This window comes from Carlito syrichta, unplaced genomic scaffold, assembly GCF_000164805.1.
Source record: "Carlito syrichta isolate Samal-C Ts95f unplaced genomic scaffold, Tarsius_syrichta-2.0.1 Scaffold309239, whole genome shotgun sequence".
NCBI classification, from domain to species: domain Eukaryota; kingdom Metazoa; phylum Chordata; class Mammalia; order Primates; family Tarsiidae; genus Carlito; species Carlito syrichta.
In genome coordinates, this window is record NW_007253335.1 from 329,439 (window position 1) to 350,478 (window position 21,040).

Consider the following 21,040-nt stretch of genomic DNA (forward strand, 5'->3'; position numbering starts at 1 on the left):
TTTACACTCCCACCAACAGTGTAGAAGTGTTCCCTTTTCACCACACCCTCTCCAGCAGCTGTTATTTTTTGAGTTGTTGATAATTGCCATTCTGCCTGGAGTTAGGTGGTATCTCAGTGTGGTTTTGATTTGCATCTCCCTGATGATTAGTGAGGTTGAGCATTTCTTCATGTGTTTGTTGGCTGCTCGAATGTCTTCTTTTGTGAAGTGTCTGTTCATGTCTTTTGCCCATTTTATAATGGGGTTGTTTGTTTTCTTCTTTTCAGTACGTTTCAGTTCCTTGTAGATCCAGGATGTTAAGCCTTTGTCAGACCTAGAGTTGGCAAATACTTTTTCCCAGTCTGTAGGCTGTCTCCCTGCTCTCTTGATGGTTTCTTTGGCTTTGCAGAAGCTTGTCAGTTTAATAAGGTCCCATTTGTCTATCTTCTCTCTTAAGTCCTGTGGGTTTCGGGTTTTGTACAGGAATTGGATGCCAGTTCCGATTTCCATGAGAATATTTCCTTCCTTTTCTAAGGTTCTTATGGTTTGAGGTTTTACATTTAGGTCTCTGATCCATTTGGAGTTAATCATTTTTCTTAGACCTGGAAATGACATTACAGAAATTCATCTGGAAACAAAAAAGAGCACAAATAGCCAAAACAATCTCAGCAAAAGGAACAAAGCAAGAGGTATCAAATTTCCAGACTTTAAACTTTATGACAAGGTTACAGTAACTAAAACAGCCTGGTATTAGTACAAGAATAGATACATAGACCAGTGGAACAAGACAAAGATCCTGGAAGCAAAAACAGATCTCTCAACCAGTTCATCTTAGACAAAGATACCAGTAACAGTCACTGGGGAAAGGAGACCATATTTAGCAAATGAAGCTGGAAAAACTGGCTGACTGCGTGCAAAAGATTGAAACTGGACCCCTACCTATCACCTTATAAATATATCAACTCCAAATGGATCAAAGACCTAATTGTAAAACCTCAAACTATAAGAATTATAGAAGAAACTATAGGAAATACCCTTATGGACACTGGAGTAGGCAACAAATTCTTGACCAAGTCCCTAAAAACAAATGCCATAAAAGGTAAGATAGACAAGTGATACCTCATCAAACTAAAAAACTTTAACACACCAAAAGAATCCATCAAGGGAGTAAAGAGACAACCCACACAATGACTAAGGCCCAACATCCAGGATCTACAACGAGCTGAAAGGACAAAAACAAAAAATCTTATTAAAAAGTGGGCAAAGGACATTAATAGACATTTTCAAAAGAAGATATGCAAGCATCCAGCAGATACATACAAAGAAGTTCAGCCTCACTAATCATCAGTGAAATGCAAATCAAAACTACAGTTAGATACCACATAACCCCGGTAAGTATGGCCATCATTAATAAATAAAAAAAACAACAGTTGCTGGCGTGGGTGCAGTGAAAAAGGAACACTTCCACCCTGTTGGTGGGAGTATAAACTAGTTCAACCTCAATGGAAAGCAGTGTGGCACTTCCTAAAAAAACTAAAACTTGACCTTCCATATGATTCAGCAATTCCTCTCCTGGGAATATGCCCCAAGGAGCATAAATTGTTCTACCCAAAAGACAACTGCACACAAATGTTTATAGCCACATTATTTACAATAGCAACAACATGGAATCAACCATACCGCCCATGAAAAGTGAACTGGATAAAAGAAATGTGGTACATATATACACTATAGAGTATTACACAGCCATAAAGAAGAAAAAAATCATGGACTTGGAAGCAAATTGGATGGAGTTGGAGACCGTCATCGCTTGTGATCTATCACAGAATCAAAGAACTGAATACCACATGTTTTCACTCATAGTGGGAACTGAACATTAATCACAATAGCACAAAGGAGGGCACTTCCGGTGGGGGGGGCACATAACAACACAAAGGGTATCTGGTCCCAAACCAGAGGAAGTGAGGCCCAATTGGAGGCCCAAACTTCACCTGCATGCAGCCTACTGTGTAGTTAATCCTTGTACCCTACATCTGTATAAAAAACAAAATTAAACTAAAAACTGCCACAAATCATTAGAAAAAATGTGCAAAAGATTTGAGTAGTCATTTGACAAAAGATAAAATCCAGAGAGCTAATAAACACACGAAAATATGCTCACTCTTATAATAATCAGGGAATGTAAAATAAAACCACAGTAAAATACCTCTATATACCCACTGGAAAGTCTCATAAAGCAAATGTTGATGAGGACAGAGAGCAGTGAGAATGTATATTGGTACAATTTAGAAATAGTATCAAGTTGGAAATATACGATCCAGCAATTCCACTCTTAGAAATACACCCAGAAGCTTGTGTATATGTGCACCAGGAGCTACTGCAGAAATCTTCAAAGTAGCTTTATTTATATGTTTATTATTTTTTGAGTCAGAGTCCTACTCTTTTGCCCAGGCTGAAGTGCAGTAGCACATCATGGCTACTGCAGCCTCGACCTCCTGGGCTTAGGTATCCTTTCACCTCATCTTTCCAACTAGCTGGAAGGAGCTACAGGTGCATGCCACCACACCTGGCTAATTTTATTTTTTTTATTGTGGAGACAAGATCTTGCCAAGTTGCCTAGGCTGGTCTCGAGCTCCTGGGCTCAGGCAGTCCTCTCGACTTCACCTCCCAAAGTGCTGAGATTACACTGTACTTGGCCAGAGCAGCATTATTTATAATAGCAAAAATTGGAACCAACCAAGATCCATGAACAAAAATGAACAAATAAATCATAGTGTGCCCATATAATGGAAAAATATAGTTATGAAAAGGAATTAAGACAGCTAAAACCATTAATGTGAAGGAATCTTATGATGGTGAAAGGAAAAAACCAGCACTAAAAAATATATTGTATGATTCCATTTATGTAAAGCACAAAAAAAAAAAAGGTAAAACCAAACAGTAGTTTTTAGGAATGGTTATTTGGTGAAACAATAAAAGTGTAGAAATGATTACCATAACAATTGGGTTAGTGATTTTGAGATGTGAAGGGAAAGATTTGTGATCAGAAAGGGAAAGGCAGAGATGGGCGTCTGGGTTGCTGGCCATGCACTTCTTGATCTAGATAGATACGTGGTTATTTGTTTTCTTATAATTCATTAACCTTAACTTGCATATTTTATGTACTTCCTGCATCTGTGGGGTTTTTTCACTATTTAAAATAGGTTTTTAAATACATATATGTGATGCATACATAATACATCCATATATGTGTCTATTGGTGCATATGTGAAGACGTGAACGGTGGTGATAAAGATATACGTCCTTGGGCAGAATGGTGTTGGTACATGTGCTGGGGTATCTGCTCTGGCAGAAGGCCTTGCTAATCCTCATTAAGACAGCTTAAGCCTCCTGCGTATATTTGTAATTACAATCAAATTGTGAGAAAAGAGGTCTGTAAACTTTAATCTTGACACATTTTAAATTTCCTAAATGCCTTAGATCTTACTCTTTAGGGAGAGATTTGTTTGCCATATCATTGGTAGTGTAGCAAAATGAAAACTTTCTTGTGACTTTCTGTCAGTTTTATGCCAGAAAATTACCTGTAGCCTTCCTTTGCAGTGTTTCAGAATAACAGTATGTTTATATTTTATTTTTGTTTTCTCTCCACCTTCACCTCTGTTTTATAATTGTGCGTGGATAGAATGATACCTCTGAAAATTCGTTTTTGAACTAATCTTTTGTATATATCATCTTAGGTTTTCTTGATATGCAAAGGTATGTTACAATTCCAACATTATAAGTTGGGATTTGCATAGATCGTTCGTATTCTCGAGGATTTTTCATCATAGTTTTCAATTCTAGTCGCCACACATTTCTAACCCTAGCATTCTGTATCCAAGGAAACGCCCTACTTTAAGCATGGCACAGTGCAAACGTACCTTCTAAGGAAGTAGTCCAGGTGGAATATTCTGAGGTAATATTCAAAAGAAGGGTCATAGTGTTAAAAAAAAAAAAGCTAAACTGTATACACTAAAAGGAAAGTGTTAAGTAGATATATTTTTAAAGTCTTTGTTTCTCCTAAATGACAAGCTGAAACTGCCATTGCTGTTTGTGTGTCCATATACAGCTTAGGAAAACCAATGACTTAAAATAAAATCCAACTGCAATGTAAAATTTAAATTTAAAAATCTCTGGCACAGTGGCTCATGTCTGTAATTCCAGCTCTTTGGGAGGCCAAGGAGGGAGGATAGCTTGAGGCCAGGGATTTGAGACCAGCCTTAGCAAAATAGAGACCCTGTCTCTACCAAAAAAAATAAAAATTAAGTTAGCTGGGCTAGGTGACACATGCCTGTAGTCCCAGCTACTCAGGAGGCTGAGCCAGGGGGATGGCTTGAGTCCAAGATTTCAAGGCTGCTGTGAGCCGTCATCTCACCACTGCATTCCAGCTTGGGTGAGAGTGAAACTTTATTTCTTAAGGAAAAAAAAAACTCAGTGTAGCAAATGTATTTTTAAGGCCAGTTGATTAGTATTTATCTTTTTTAAAATTTCTTTTTGATTTTAAATATGTGGAGTACAAGTCAGGATTGGGTACATAAGTGGTTTATTTACCCAATTGGTAGTATGGCAAAATGAAAACTTTATTGTGACCTTTAGTCAATTTTATGCCAAAAAATTAACTATACCCTTCCTTGCAGTGTTTCAGAATAACAGTATATTTATATTTTAATTTTGTTTTCTCCTCCCATTGGACCTGGATTGGAGTCATACACCCTTAATTAGCATTTATCTTAAAGAGTATCAAATATACCCAGAGTATTTAGACACACCAGTTTAGGTTAAAATACAAAGATGAGTAAGGTATATCTGCTCTAACAGGAGACAGACATGGATGCAAATATAAAATCTTCACTGCGATTAATGTTATCATGAAAGATATAATATATTTAAGATATTAAGGGCATAATAAAAATGGATCTGATATGGAGTGAAGTTTTCTACGAAAATCAGTTTTAAAAATGAAATTCGGGCTGGGCTCGGTGGCTCAGCCTGTAATCCCAGCACTTTGGGAAGCCTAGGTGAGTGGATTACCTGAGCCCACGGGTTCGAGACCCTCTCGGGCAACTTGGCGAGATCTCATTTATACAATAAATAAAAAAAAAATTAGCCGGGCGTAGTAGCGCACACCTGTAGTTCCGGCTACTTGGAAGGCTGAGGCAGAAGGATCATCGGAGCCCAGCAGGTCAAGGCTGCGGTGGCCAGGAGCATGCCACTGCACTCCAGTCTGGGCGACAGAGTGAGACTCCTACTCAAAAAAAATAAATAAATAAAAACAAATAAAATTGGGATGTAAGTTATATCTCTAAAATACCTTATTGTGTTGGTTAGCCTCAGATAGCTTCAAGTTTGTTTTTCTTTCAGTTTTTATTATGAGCATTTTAAAACACATGCAGAAATAGCATTTAATAAATCACCATGTACCCATTCCTGAAAAAAGTTTTAAATTAATGAAAACCTTTACATTAATGAAAACCCTTTTTAAAGACACGACTTTTAAAGTTCAAGTTGTAGATTTATTGACTTCTCCAGAACAATAACATCTATATAAATATGAATTCAAATATACTTGTGGTGTAGGTTGAAATTTACTCACAACCCCTTTCTTTTCAATAACTTGCTATTTAAGACCCATTAGTGGATATATTTTAACTTTATATAACAGATATGTGTGTTATAGGCATATACTGTGGAGGTTTGTTTGTTTATTTATTTATTTGAGACAGAGTCTTACTCTGTTGCCCAGACTGGAGTGTAGTGGTAGAATCATAGCTTAACTATAACCTCGGACACCTGGACTCAAGTGATCCTCCCACCTCAATCTCCCAAAGCTCTGGGATTACAGGCATAAGCCACTATGCCCAACCATATTCTACAGTATTTTATAACATTTCCTTTTAAACATAAGCCTAATATCTAGAATAACAGTGTAGTGGTTTTAGTTACCTTCAGAGCTGAGTTTCAATTTGTTTAGGTGCTACAAGATATTGTGAAAGGTGTGATATAATTTCAAATAGAAAAATGAAATAAAACTTTTGTGTATTTACGCTGCTCTGGCAATTCATTTTCAAACTCAAATCTTCAAAAGTGTGTCATCTAAATAATTCATTTTCAGCCGGGCTCGGTGGCTCAGCCTGTAATCCCGCACTTTGGGAGGCTGAGGTGAGTGGATTGCCTGAGCCCGCGGGTTCAAGACCCGCCTGGACAACTTGGCAAGACCTCATCTCTACAATAAATCAAAAAATTAGCCAGGCGTGGTAGCGCACGCATGTAGTTCCAGCTACTGGAAGGCTGAGGCAGAAGGATTGCTGGAGCCTGCTCCCAGCCACTGCAGTCTGGGTGACAGAGTGAGACTCCAACTCAAAAAATAAAAAATTAAATAAATAAATAAATAATTCATTTTTTTAGTTTCTTGTAATTCTTCATAATGAATTCCTTATACCACAGCTCCTATGTTATCTCAAATTTTGGTTATTTTGTTCACATTGTTCTTTAGATGCCATTAAACTACAGCTGGTTGAAGCAGGCCTGGTAGAGTGTCTACTAGAGATTGTCCAGCAGAAGGTGGATAGTGACAAAGAGGATGATGTCGCTGAACTCAAAACCGGTTCAGACCTAATGGTTTTGTTACTTCTTGGAGGTGAGTTGTAATTTATGCCGGCCAGAAAAAACTATCAGATTTTTAAAAATGTATTAAATCTCTTTTGTAGACACTGCACTAGGCATTTTCTCATTTTTCTATTACATCCTGATGATGTTATGATTTTGAAGCCTTAAACGTGTCATGGATAGAGCTAGATATGATGAACCTGAAAAAGAGAAGTCTTTGCTGTCATCCAGTACTTAAAGAGCTGTCATATAGAGGAGCTAGCTGTGATACCAAAGGACTAGGAGCTAGGTGACTACTTTGGACTTAGACTAGAAAAGGCTAACCTTTACTCATGTATATACGTGTGTGTGTGTGTGTGTGTGTGTGTGTGTGTGTGTGTGTGTGTGTGTGTGTGTGTGAAAAGCTTATTGTATTTGTTGTATTAAATATTTTATTTTATATATTAAAAGCCTCTGTTAAAAGTTTAAAGTTTATTATAAACAGAGTCATTACTTTTCCTTTTATGGACTTAATAGTTTGTGAAGTATGTAGTTTCCCAGTTGGACATTCACCTATGCATATGATTTTGTTACTTTTAGTTCATTTTCTCTCTTTCTTTTAACTATTTGTTTCACTTACCTCCAGATGAATCCATGCAGAAATTATTTGAAGGAGGAAAAGGCAGTGTATTTCAAAGGGTGCTTTCTTGGATTCCATCAAATAACCACCAGCTTCAGCTTGCTGGAGCATTGGCAATTGCAAATTTTGCCAGAAATGGTAAACACATTGGTTCATCTTTTGTTAATCAGATATTCTGTTTTTGCTTTTCTGTCATAGGTACTAAAAATGGAACACTTTATAAGTTTGTGTAATATGTGTATGTGCTGCCTAGCTTTTCAGAAAGTGACTTTCCTACAAATTACATATTTTATGCAATTCAACTGAATTCTAATACTTTAAAGATCATGACCAGTGACCATGAAGTGCTTCTTTTGAGTATTTTGTATTTCATAGCTTAGTAAAGTTGAGACTCATTCTAATAGACATCTGCTTTCTTTTGCCTGGTGATTTTATTTTGGATCTGATGATCTTGAGTTTTCGTTCTAAGGTTATTGTGCCTCCGTTTATACTTTTATGCCAATAAAACTTAAATATGAATAATCCTCTGATTTACATTTATGAAATCTGACACTCCTAAAAAAAACTCATAGCCTAAAAGCTCATTCTTATACTGTGTATGGGAAAATATAGGTCATTTAAAATTTTATTCTAATATGAACTGATGGTATATAGTATATCATAATGGCTACCTTACTCTGTTTTTATTCCCTCCTTTTTGGGAGTAATTCCCTAATAATGGAGTTTAGTGGTAAAGTATTGGTAATTGTTGAAGCCAAATATGGGGTAAATAGTGGCTCATTATAATATTCTCTCTGCTTTATAAATGTTTGAAAAATTAATTTAAAAAACAATTTAGGTACAAGCCATGATAACAAAAGGTAGAGAACTATCACTATCACATTGTCAGAGTACAAGTATACTTCACAATAAGTGAAAAATATTAGATATTCTGAGCACATGGTTCCTACTTATTTTCTGATGTATATTATCAGACACCAAGCTAAGAATTTCTCTGATAATTTTCCTGATTTTTAAAATTTTATCTAATTTAAGAATCTTCAACAGCAGACTTCTCATTCAGTAAACAGAAAAACTGTTTAAGCCTGATGGGAGAAAGAACTGGAATTCATTTTATTTTTGTAGAGCTCCATTTTCCCTAATGTAGATAATGGCAGGCATCAGTATTATAAAGTATTTATAGACATTTTTAAAGAGGAAGAAAAAATGTTTTTGTTTTGTTCAGATGGAAATTGTATTCATATGGTGGACAATGGAATTGTAGAAAAACTTATGGACTTACTGGACAGACATGTAGAAGACGGAAATGTAACTGTACAGCATGCAGCACTGAGTGCCCTCAGAAACCTGGCCATTCCAGGTAAGACTTCACAATAGAAGGTGGCTATTACAAGTCAGATCCATTATTTGGGGAAGATACTTACTGTACGTGATTTGTGGACCTGTCCTGACTGAGAAATGGAAAAAAAAAAGTCTTTAAATTGTTTGCATTTTTCATAGTAATAAATAGATCATATGTTAAGTAAGTTTTCTGAGACTGTACAATAATAATTTTTGCGTTTGTTCAGCCTATTCAAACTGTATCGTTAAGCTTTTAAAAGCAACTTCACTTGAGGTAGGATAATGACATCAACAGATTCTAATAAAGAATGATTTTTTTCATTTTTTTCCTATGAGCAAATATACAATTTTTAAAAATAGCCTTAATGTGTCTTTGAATTAAAGGCTTTTGAACCATGAACTCACATTATCATGAGAAATCATATACAACATAGTTAAAACTATTCTTTTATTCTACTTTCCAAAAATAAATTCCTAATCAGATGAAATAGTATATTATATGAAGATCTAATCCATATGAATTCAATTTGGTTCATAAGTACATTAATATTTTTTATTAATGTCTGCATTAATACAAATGGGTCAAAGACAGAGGTAAAGAGAAACATGCATTAAAGTTGAGGAATTGTGCTTTTTATTGTAAGATGGTAGCATTTTCATTTCTTTTTATAAATTATGTAAGTAAATGTTTTGCAACTTCATTTAAAAAGCCAGTTATTATGGTTTTGTCTATTATGCTCATACATAAATAGTATACTTACACATACACTCAATTCCATTTTTTAAATTCATATAAAAACTCACAGGATTGTTTGTTAATAGAAAAATATAACACGGGGGCTTAACAAATTTATGTTGAATTGAATGTTTATTTTCAGGAATGCTAACACCATTTTAACCATAGTCTCTCTTTCTCTACAGTTATAAATAAAGCCAAGATGTTAACAGCTGGAGTCACAGAGGCAGTTTTGAAATTTCTTAAATCTGAAATGCCCCCAGTTCAGTTCAAACTTCTGGGAACATTAAGAATGTTAATAGATGCACAAGGTAAAAGAAATGTTTTCCCAAGTTGCATTTTTGTTATGATAGTCTTACTGTGCCTGTAGTTGAAAAAGGACTTGTTTTTAACTTTGAGGATTATGCAATAAGAAATAAATGACAAAAGGTAAAAAGAGATTGATTTGAGAACCCCATTTATTAATTCCCATGCATGTTATATTTGATTTTAAAGGGAAATTGTACTATATCTCTCTTTATCAGTACATAAATATTAGTAAATAGTACAGACTAGGCGTGGTGGCCCACGCCTATAATCCCAGCACTTTGGGAGGCCAAGGTGAGAGGATTGCCTGGACCTATGGGTTCAAGACCAGTCTGGACAACTTGCTAAGACCTCATCTCTACAATGAAAAAAAGATAGCTGGGCGTGGTGGTGTGTGCCTATAAATTAGTACATAAGCATTAGTACTTTTTAGGTTGGTTTATTACCAGTTCCAGAGGGGTTTTTGTGTTTTGGCATTTATACACATTTTTAATCTTTGAAATCAAATTTTAGCCGGGCTCGGTGGCTCAGCCTGTAATCCCGCGCCTTTGGGAGGCTGAGGTGAGTGGATTGCCTGAGCCTGCGGGTTTGAGACCCACCTGGGCAGGCGAGACCTTATCTTTACAATAAATCAAAAAATTAGCCAGGTGTGGTAGCGCGCGCCTGTAATTCCAGCTACTCGGAAGGCTGAGGCAGAAGGATCGCTGGAGCTCAGCAGGTCGAGGCTGCGGTGGCCGGGAGCGGCCACTGCACTCCAGTCTGGGTGACAGAGTGAGACTCCAAATCAAAAAAAAAAAAAATCAAATTTTTTTTTTGTGACAGCCAGAATTTTTTAAAATGTGTTTTACAAACAGGGAGAGCATTTTTCTGTTTGCAGAAAAAGCAGTGAAAACCACTTCTAGGAATGAATTAGATTTACTTATTTCTAAGTTCTAAGCCCTTTTTATATAGATTGCTTAGAGTCCTTCTAAAACCCTTTACTGCAGTCTGCCCTGGTACTAACAGACTACCACGGTTAATTGACAAAGAATGAAGTCATGTGTTTTTGTATTTTATATGATCCACAAAGTTATAGAGAAAGCCAAATAGCTCATCACTAAGCAGTATTTGCAGTTCTTGCTTTCATAAAATTGTCGTGTTGTGTTTTTAAGATGTATAATTTTCCTTCACAGTCTTACATCTTCATGAGTTATTTCAGCTTATTGCTTCTTAGTGATTCATTTCTTTGCGATTTGCCTTCTTTCCTATAGCAGAAGCTGCTGAACAACTGGGAAAGAATGTTAAATTGGTGAAGCGTTTGGTGGAATGGTGTGAAGCCAAAGATCATGCTGGAGTGATGGGAGAGTCCAACAGGCTGCTCTCTGCCCTCATACGACACAGTAAATCAAAAGTAAGTTCCATGGGAGACCATTCACTAGAAAACATGAGTGACTTTTTTGGCAACCCCAGCATCGTATATCCCACATCACTAGCTTGCATTTTTGTGTATTTATTTACTAATACATTAATCAACAATTCTGAAAAAAAGATTGACAGTTGAGCTTTTGTATTTAGTTGTATCTTATAATAGTTAAGAGTAAGACTTTGGAATCAAGCAGAGATGGGTTCAGTTTTGTCTCTACTGTTTAAATGGTTAAGTCTCTGCACATCTTAATGTCTTAATATGTAAAAACTGGGATATTATTTACCTGATAGTATCGTGAGGATTCAGTAATATCGTGTATATGATATACTCAGCTGGTACCTAGGACAGAAGAAGCACTCAGTAAATCCTATGGTTGCTCTTGCCACTGCTGTTGTTATTGTTACTTTTACCACCGCCATTACCAGTATCAGTGTCAAATAACTTCCATGTGCCAGCATGCTAGCTACTGATATTTAGAAATTAAATTATACCTAGATAGTATATGATGTGTAGAATTCACAGAGCTTTATTATTCTCATGATAGTGTCCAGCATAATATTTGCATGTCTGTTGCATAGCAGATAACCAGTGAACGAACAAATGAGCTATTTTAAAGGTCACAGTGATGGGAACCCAGGCCAGCAGTTCAGCTACTGATTTTGTATCTGAATTTTATTCTTTTGTACTCTCCTTTCTAAGGTGATCCTTTGATTGTTTCATTTGTTGTACAACTTTAGCAGTGATTGTATATGAGAACAAAGTCAGTTTAGAACTCAAATCCACCAGCTATTTTCATGTGTTTATAGAACTGATAAAAAGAAGATGGCTGGCCAGGTGTGGTAGTTCATGCCTCTAATCCCAGCACTTTGGGAGGCTGAGACAGGGGAATCGCTTGAGACCAGGAGTTTGCGGCCCGCCTAGCCAATATAGTGAGACCTCATCTCTGCAAAAATCCAAAAGATTTGCTGGGTGTGGCAGTGCACACTGTAGTCCCAGCTACTCAGGAGGTTCAGGCAAAAGAATCACTTGAACCCAGCAATTCAAGGCTGTAGTGAGCTGTGATCGTACCACTGCACTCTAGCCTGGGCACAAGAGTGAGACCCTGACACACACACACACGAAAAGAAAATGGCAAGAAAAAAAGCTTAAAAGTAAGTGTTCATTTCTTTCATATAAATGACTTCAGCAGAACTGCTGTCTCAGCTGATTAGCCACAGGAATGTTCTCCCCATTAGATACTAAATCTTAAGATCATTCCCTGGGGAAAAGCAGCTGTTAAGCAGGACTTTCTTATTACCTGTCTCACCCACACCAGCCTAAAAGCCTATACCTTTTCATTGACGCAGCACAGGACCAAGCAGTATGTTGGCACATTGGAAAATATCAAGAAAGAATATTAAAATGACCCCCTTGCATACCCCTTTCATCCTTTCTCCATCATACCTGCTCTCTTGGGCCCATTTGTTTATTTAACAGTTAATATTTTAGTGCAGTGCAAATTTGATTTAATACAGGGTTACTTTAAAGGAATCAACTGTCTAGTGAATGGACAGACATAAAAATAGCTAGCTTAGGTACAGCATTAAAGCCACATATATCATTCAGGTGTAACAGAGGGAAAAAAACAGACACTGGGTGGTTCAGGAGGGTGTCATAGAAGGAATGTTATTTTAAAGATTGACTAGGAATGTCTCAGGAGAAAGGGAAGAGAAAGGAGAGAAGGGCCTTTTCAAACAAAGACAACAATGTATACAAAAATTGATGTAAAGCATACTTTTAGAGAGAAACTTAAAATAACTCAATATTGCTGGAGCATAGAGTGTGTAGAGACAGTGGCCAGAGAAGATGAGAATTAGGGATTAAGATGAATTAATATGCTCTTAAAGGGTTTTAAGCCGAAGAGTGTCATTATTTGGTTTTCATTTAGAAAGATGACTAGAACTTAAAGGGGACAGGAAGAACAATCAAAAAGTTAGTGCAAAAATATACAGGAGAGAGATGAAGGCCTGAATTAAGGATTGGGATTAAGTGATTTGAAATTGATGATATTCAACCATTTTGACACACAGAAACAAATTTCATATGACTCATCCAACTAATAGCAGTGGAGATGAAAGAGAAGAACGTAAGATATAGGTAGTAGAATTGACAGATTCAGGAGTAGTATTAGAAGAGGAGGTGGTTTGAGAGATTATTTCCAGGTTTGGGACTTGGTGCCAGGTTGGGTTACTAACAGAATTATGTAACCAAACCATTAGTGGACATGCAAATATGTCCATAAGAAGATGCATCAAACTTCTTGGGAACAACTGAGTTTAGGAGCCACAACAATTTAAATGCTATAATATTAAACAAATTTGAAGACTTTGAGGCTTTTCTGTGAATTGTATTTAATCACAGATTTCCCTTTCCCTGATCTAACCTCTCACTTCTTCCTCCAGTCCACAAAATGTTTGGCATACCCATCAAGCATCCATCACCTTTGCAGGTTCTTTGACAGACAAAAATGTGGCATGGTACCTTTCTTGGAACGTGTGGCTGTGTTTCTGTATGTAACAGAAAACAACTTGAAATTATATAGCATTGCAGCTTTATAGTCACATAAATTTTGGTTTATAATTCAGTACCAAATGGCTGGGGTTTTTTTCCATTTACAAACCAAAATTTATTTAAAGAATTGTGTATTTATTCATAATTTTTGTAAATGTTTAGATTTTAGTCACCTTCAAAGTACTCTCCTTTTGATGTAATACACCTATTGAAGATGCTTTTTCCACCGCTCAAAGTAGTTTTTAAACTCATTCATTTTTATGCTTTTTAGCGCTTCTTTCATTTTTTGGTTCACCTCTTCCACATCAGCAAAATGTTTCCCTTTGAGGACTTTTTTCATACAGGGAAACATTAAAAAGTCACTTGGGACTAGATCAGATGAATAGGATGGGTGAGTCATGGGGGTCATGCCGTTTTTGGTCAAAAACGGCTCAACGCTCAGTGCTATGTGGGCAGGTGCACTCCTATATCACCCTATCATGAATTTGGCAAACACGTTGAAAGAATCTGCAAAAGAAAAAGTGATGCTAAACTCAACCTTTCACAATAACACTAGCTGGTACACTGATGCAGATGGGTTCCTAGAGCACTTAACTAGTGGGGGAAACCTGTACTACAAGGGGCATGCCCTTGAAGCTAATTCCAGGTTTCTGGGGTCTCCCCTTGATCAAGCAATAGGAAACTTGATTCACACACTTCAGTGATCAGAACTATCAGGTGTGTTCGTTGCGTGAGTTTCAGGTCAGAACTTTTAAATTTATTTTTGAACTTAATCAACATTAAAGTTCAATCAGTGATTACTTTTGAGCAGCAGCTCTTACAGTTTGTTTCATCCAATAATCCAAGAAATGTCTCACAAAGAAAAAGGCTGTTTGGTTAGATTAGTTGTAGAAATAGTACATTCCCTTTCCTTGCCTTTGGGATTCACAACACTCATGAGGACTGTTCTAGAGAAACCTCCTTAACTTTATTTAATCCATTAATTTCCAAAGTCTTTGCCCACTGATCCTTTTTGCAAGTACTATCTATTAACACTACATTGGATATACTTTGGAAAATGCTGTTCTGGAATAGGCTTTTAAAATAGTTAACCACAAAATTCAAGTTTGTTACATTCCTGTAGATCCTTAAACCAACTGATGCAAATCACAGCTTTCTCCTTGTGTTGTTCTTAAACTTTGAAGATTATACTTAACCCTGAATTCTGAGTCCAACCCTCCAAAATTTTGTGATGACTCACAAGGTTTATGCTGGTTTACTTGGCCATATGCAGTGTATTCCTGTTCTTATGCCATTAGTAAATTCATATCTCTTAAAACAGTGCCCTAGTCTATACCTTTTGATCAACTAGCTGGACCTTCCAACTGTAGACATCAAAAATGGAAAAAGAAATAGTTTGCCTCTACACTGGGAGTATAAAAGCACTCTTCTTATTAAAGTCAGCACTTTAGCAGACCTTGAACAATTGCAATACTATAAGAAAGGAATTGGCAGTAGTGGGAAACTGTCAGGGAAGGGGCGGTGGGATTGTCAGTTGAGGGAAACTACTAGGGGAGGGAGGGGCACACGTCATCAACAAGAGTCCCTGCATAATCAACATTTGTATACCTAACCCTGAATTGTACCCCACATCTTTATAATAAAAAAAAAAGTACTTTTCTTTACCCTTTACATATATAACATTCTATGTCAGTTATCAGGCTAAAAATTTTTTTAAACAAATGGAGTCATTTGCTCACTCATCCAACCAACATTTATTTAAATACCATACTAAGAAAGCTTTGATGATACAATCTTGAAAAAGAAAATTTTTGTTGTGTGGCTCACCAACTCAGTAACTATACCAACCTGCAATTTTATAAATTATCTCAAATCCAATCCTATTCCCAAACATCTCATTGTGATCAACATTATACAGTTTTCAACAGTCTTTAGCTAAATTAATTTTGATAATCAAGGACAAATTGATTAAATACTAAATAGGCAAAACTGTTATCATAGATAATTTGCTTTGGTTTTGTATGCACACCAAAACTTAGCTTTCCATAAGAAAACTTGAGAAATAGAACCATAAAATAAAACGTTTCAAACTTCATAAAACGTCTCCAAAATTTTTAGAGACTTTGCAGAGAGACATCTAGGGTTTAGAAGGACTTCCTAGAGAACAATTTCAGTATGTCTATCTAGTTTATTTATTGTGGATGAGATAGTTTGAAAGAAATTTAAATAATCTTTGGATTAGTTTTAGGAGTGTATGGATTAAAATTATTTGTAAACCTCCAGATGAACTTTCTTGCTCACAGTGGTGCTAATATTCTTCATTTGGGGGGGGGGAAAAACAACCTTGAAGTTAAGTATAACTTTAAAATACATTTATAGAGTGTCGTCAAATCACATTAAATGATTGTTTGTGCATGGTATTGTGAATTTAATACATATTTGAATTGGCCACAAATGGTTAAGAACCCAGTAACCAAACTTACTGGATTTGAACCTTGGCTTTGCTGCTTACTGTCTGACCTTAGGCAAATTTCATCACTTAATCTGAGCTTCAGTTTCTTCATTTATAAATTAGAGATGATATCTAGCTAATGGAATTTTCTAAGGATAAAAATTAGCTGATATTTATAAGCTACCCACAGATGTCCACCATGTAGTTGCTGCTCCATAAAGGGTAGCTGTCCACATTATTATATTCTTTTTCTGTGACTTGACAGGAATATAATGCTTTATTTGTCTTTCATCCCACATTCTGTCAGGCAAAGTGACTCCATAGGGTAGCTGTTTGATAACCATTTGATGAAACAGTTGGATAGAGGGCAGACATTTTAGTAAAAGGCAAAATATTTATACGATCTGAAGAGAAACCGGAGTATAGGGGAGGCATTTTAAAAGGAAAAACTCAGGTATCTTACTCAGGAAAGTAAGATGGAAAAGAAAATTTGCTTGGACTTACAAGGTGGCACAGTTCATTTCTAATGTACAGATTTCCTTTATTCATTCTCTGTTCTCCCTTCTACTACAGTGGACTTTCTAAGGTAAATAAAAATATAGATGATGAAATGACAGTCCAAGGATCTTGCCTTGGTGTTGCAAAGGTATCTATTAGTCTCTTGTAGTCCTCGTTTGTTTCAAAATTCACTGAGTAAAAAGCAAATTGGGATGATAGAAAAGATTTTAAAAGATAGTTTCTCACGTTCTAAAGAAGGGTGATAGGAAAAGATATACTAGATACCAGAACATAGCTACCATTCTTAGACTCTATTGATTTAGAATATTTGATCATTAAACAGCTTTAGACTCAAAGCAAACATCTTATATATAAATAATTTCCTAGAAATTGTTTATGAGATGAAAACATAAAATATTTTTCAAATATTTTAGCAAATTAATTTGAAAAATATTTGCAACAGTTAATTTGTATCATTGAAGCTGACTCAGGAAGACTACTTAAAAATATTCAGAGCTTCAAGTTACTTTAAAAAGTGAAAACTAGCAAAGAAAATTACTTTTAAAATATTCTATAGTTGAGACTTCACACTAAATCATATTTAGTCCATGCGTTCTGCTGACAAAACAACCTGCAATGAGATGAAGACAAAAATGGGTACTAGAAATAAATGTGGTCATTCTTTTTTTTTCATTGAACTTTTGCCACGAGTCCTTATGTATGTTTTTTGTGTAATAACTTTGTGGTTATTACAAAAACTTATGAAATATACACTTACATCATCCCAACAGCATGGATCATATCACTGGGATAAGACTTCAGTAATTTGCTCTAAGTCAGTGGGATTTATTGAATTCAGAGCTCAGTGGCTACTCTGTCATGGAGAGACGACGGAACTCTAAACACCATAAGAAATGAGGACAAAGAATTTTAAATTTTGCTCAGTTCCTTTACATGTTTCCAGTTCTCATATTTGTAGGATTGAACCAAGGGGTAAAAGGTACTTCAAAAATGTATAAATGCTTGACCCAGAGCATCTAGAGAACAAGTATATGGCACTGTGGTAAAAATTTTAAGAGAACTTTTTCTCTAAATTCTCTTATTCTCTTTTGTTGATCCTGAGGTAGGTCAGCATTTAGGGAAATGGCACTTTTATTTTCTGGGCTTTGGTAGCTTCTAGGCCTCTCTGTTTTTAAAATATGAACTGCAGTGGTCTTTTCCACTTAGGCAGTTTGTCATCTTGTGATGAATTTATTTAAAGCAAAAAGCTTTTTCCTTTTCATCTGTTAAGAAAAAAAATATATGGTTAAATGAAATGATTCATACAGGACACTGTCACAAAACCACTTAACAATGAATTGACTAATTTTCATGCATTTTCTTTATGTTTGAGATTAATTTTATAATTCTGTGATATTTATTTATTGTAGGATGTAATTAAAACCATCATACAGAGTGGTGGCATCAAGCATCTAGTTACCATGGCAACGAGTGAGCATGTAATAATGCAGAATGAAGCCCTTGTTGCTTTGGCATTAATAGCAGCTTTAGAATTGGGTAAGTACCCCAGTGACAAACTTATTTTTTCCTATTTTTATCTTGGTTGAAAGGAAGCACAGGAGTGGAATTGAAGTCAGACAGAGCCTTGACTGGAAGTATTTTGCCAGTGTGTGTCTGTGCCTGTATCTGAATATATGGAAAATCATATTATATAGGCTGTTACCACAGCTGTCCCCTTTGGTTGTGCTTTTGGTAGCATTTTTAGGGCAATGCTTTAAGGTTTGTTTAACTTTTAAGTAGTGTCTCAAATTATAGCCACTTAGAGAATATCGAAAACCTTTTAAGCAGGCTTCACAGATAATGAAACTATATTTAGAGTACAGCAGTATAACAAGAGTCCACTATTCTGGTAACCCAAACTTTCTCTTCCATCTCTGCAGGTTCTCTCTGCTACTGATTCTTGCTAATCTCCTTCTCTATCACCGTGGTTTCTATTGCTTTGTAGCATTGCCTTTACCCTAAAGTCTCATTTTCTGTGTCGCTCTTCTGTGTATGTTGTGTTTAGAACTCTCCAAAAGCAAGTCTAAATGGTTCCATTAGTTTCTTTTTTTTAATGCTTTAAAATATTATTTTATTAATTTGCTTATAGGTACTTCAAATTGTTAACTTTTCTATTGTTCTCTGATACAACTTTTTAAAATATGTGCACAGAGCAAGTGAGATAGAAAAAATGAACTCCCAAGATTCCTTTCTAGCCTCATCTTTTTGAGACTTTTTGACTCTACAAATAAGTTTTTTTGGGGTGGGAATTTGATCAACTTTGAGGTTTTAGTTCAAGAGTCCTAGACTTCTAAGGTCTTTGTACCTTTTTTATTTTCGTTTTACCGATGTGGTATACAATTCAGGGTTAGGAATACAAGTGGTCATCATACAGGTGAAGTTTGTGCTTCCCTTTGGTCCTTACTGTGCCTTGTTTGAGATCAGGTAGCCTTATTGGTGTTGATATGTATTCTCCTCCTTCCTCCCCCTCCACCATAGTTTCCCACTACTGCCAGCCCCTTTCTTAGAATATTATTATAAATGTTCACGGTCCGCTTATGACGAGAACGTGTGATTCCATTAGTTTCTAACAAGTAGCATCCCTATTGGGCATAATTCCACTCAACTTAACAATGAATTGACTGATTTTGAGAAGCTAACTCATAGGCATTTGGTTTATGAGTAGCAACCCTTGGCTTAGGAACTGACCCCTGATACAGTCAGCCAGGGATAGTGTATCAGCATCACGTGGCCTGTAGCTAAGATCTAAGGCTGCTTTATACAAAGGACTTGAGATGAAGTAGGTACGTCTTGTCTAGTTCAGCGTCATTTTAGTAAATACTGTTAACTGATTACCTCTTATTTATATTTATCTGATTACCTCTGATTTATGTTCATAATTCTCCCTGGGGCAAGTAGACCCACCCACCCCAGTTCCAGGAAGGAGAAACCAAAAGATAAATATGGGGTATTCTTACAGTGTCAGAATCACTCAGATTCTGGGTATGAACAATTAAAATTTTTATCCTCTTAAAGGGTTCTGAGTTTGTAAACAATTTGTAATCATTAAGAAATCATGAGTGTACTATAAGGACATAAAATTTGTTTGAATTTTAAAGATAAAATAGAAGACTTCAAGAACATTTATGCTTACTCTCTGTGACTTTGGTCTGTGGGTTTGTGATGCTTTGGAACTCAGTTCTAGTCCTGGCTTAGTTTGTGATTTCACACATGGTTTGATTAAATTATATGAGTCAATCTAGATGTTCCTGTAAGCAGCAAGCCTCTGGAAGGGGTGGGGAGTCAGGGGAGAAATCTGATACCAAACTGGATTTGTGACCTGATTTTAAATGACTCAGGGTGATGGAGTAATTTCAGAATATCCTGATCTCCCAGCCTTGGGTGAATCTCATTTCGATTCTTCATAACTAGTATCTTCCAAACAAGCTGCAATTTTATCAGCCACCTAATAGTTGAGTATTTGCCTGTGTCTGATCACCTTACCTAGAACTGTATAAAATGACAATACATATTCACACTTTTATTGCTGCCCAATGTTTCCTAGGCCCCTTGAGCCTATGATATAAAAATAAACCTATATAGCCTTTTAAAATTTATTTTATTGATACATAATATTTTACATATTTATGGGGTACAGGTGAGTTTTTTTATATGCATAGAATATGTAATGATCAAGTCAGGGTATTTGAGGTATCTACCACCTTGAGCATTTATCATTTCTATGTGTTGATAACATTTCAAGACTTCTGTTCTAGCTACTTTGAAATGTATACAATATATTGATGCTAACTATAGTGACCCTAGTCTGCTATTGAACATTAGATTATTTTTTCTATCTAACTGTAAGTTTGTACTCACTCACCAGCCTCTCTTCATTGCCTTTTCCCACCCTGACACCCTTCCCAGCCTCTGGCATCTATCTTTCTATTCTCTCGTTCCTTGAGGTCATGTTTTTTAGCTTCCCAATATAAGGGAGAACATTCTGTGCCTGACTTACTTTATTTAATTGCCTTCAATTCCATCCATGTGGCTGCAAATGATAAGATTTCATTATTTTGTTATGACTGAGTAGCATTCCATTGTGTGTATGTGTGTATACATATACATATCACATTTTCTTTATCCATTTGTCTATTGATGGACACTTGATTCCATGTATTTTCTTTTGTCAATATTACTGCATTAAACATGCATATACAGTATCTCTTTGATATACTGATTTCTTTTCCTTTGGATAAATACCCAGTAGTGGCATTGCTGGATTGAATAGTAGTTCTACCTTTAGTTTTTTGTGAAATCTCCATACTGTTTTCTATAGAGGTGGTACTAAGTTGCATTCCCATCAACAGAGCATAAGAATTCCCTTTTCAGCCGGGCTCGGTGGCTCAGCCTGTAATCCCGCACCTTTGGGAGGCTGAGGTGAGTGGATTGCTTGAGCCTGCGGGTTCA

At 36.1% G+C, this 21,040-nt stretch overlaps 1 protein-coding gene across 6 annotated transcripts in view; it reads left to right on the plus strand.

The window, feature by feature from the left end:
• The window catches only part of RAP1GDS1 (Rap1 GTPase-GDP dissociation stimulator 1), a 166,385-nt gene that overhangs the window by 133,116 nt on the left and 12,229 nt on the right, over positions 1 to 21,040 (plus strand). For 5 of the 6 annotated variants that reach the window (XM_008066995.1, XM_008066998.1, XM_021717064.1 and 2 more), the window contains 6 exons: positions 6,512 to 6,655; positions 7,250 to 7,381; positions 8,469 to 8,603; positions 9,506 to 9,631; positions 10,877 to 11,016; positions 17,962 to 18,088. In XM_008066995.1, the coding sequence (XP_008065186.1) occupies positions 6,512 to 6,655; positions 7,250 to 7,381; positions 8,469 to 8,603; positions 9,506 to 9,631; positions 10,877 to 11,016; positions 17,962 to 18,088 (804 nt within the window). The remainder of the gene's footprint in view (positions 1 to 6,511; positions 6,656 to 7,249; positions 7,382 to 8,468; positions 8,604 to 9,505; positions 9,632 to 10,876; positions 11,017 to 17,961; positions 18,089 to 21,040) is intronic. The other variant, XM_008066997.1, reaches the window with a different exon arrangement.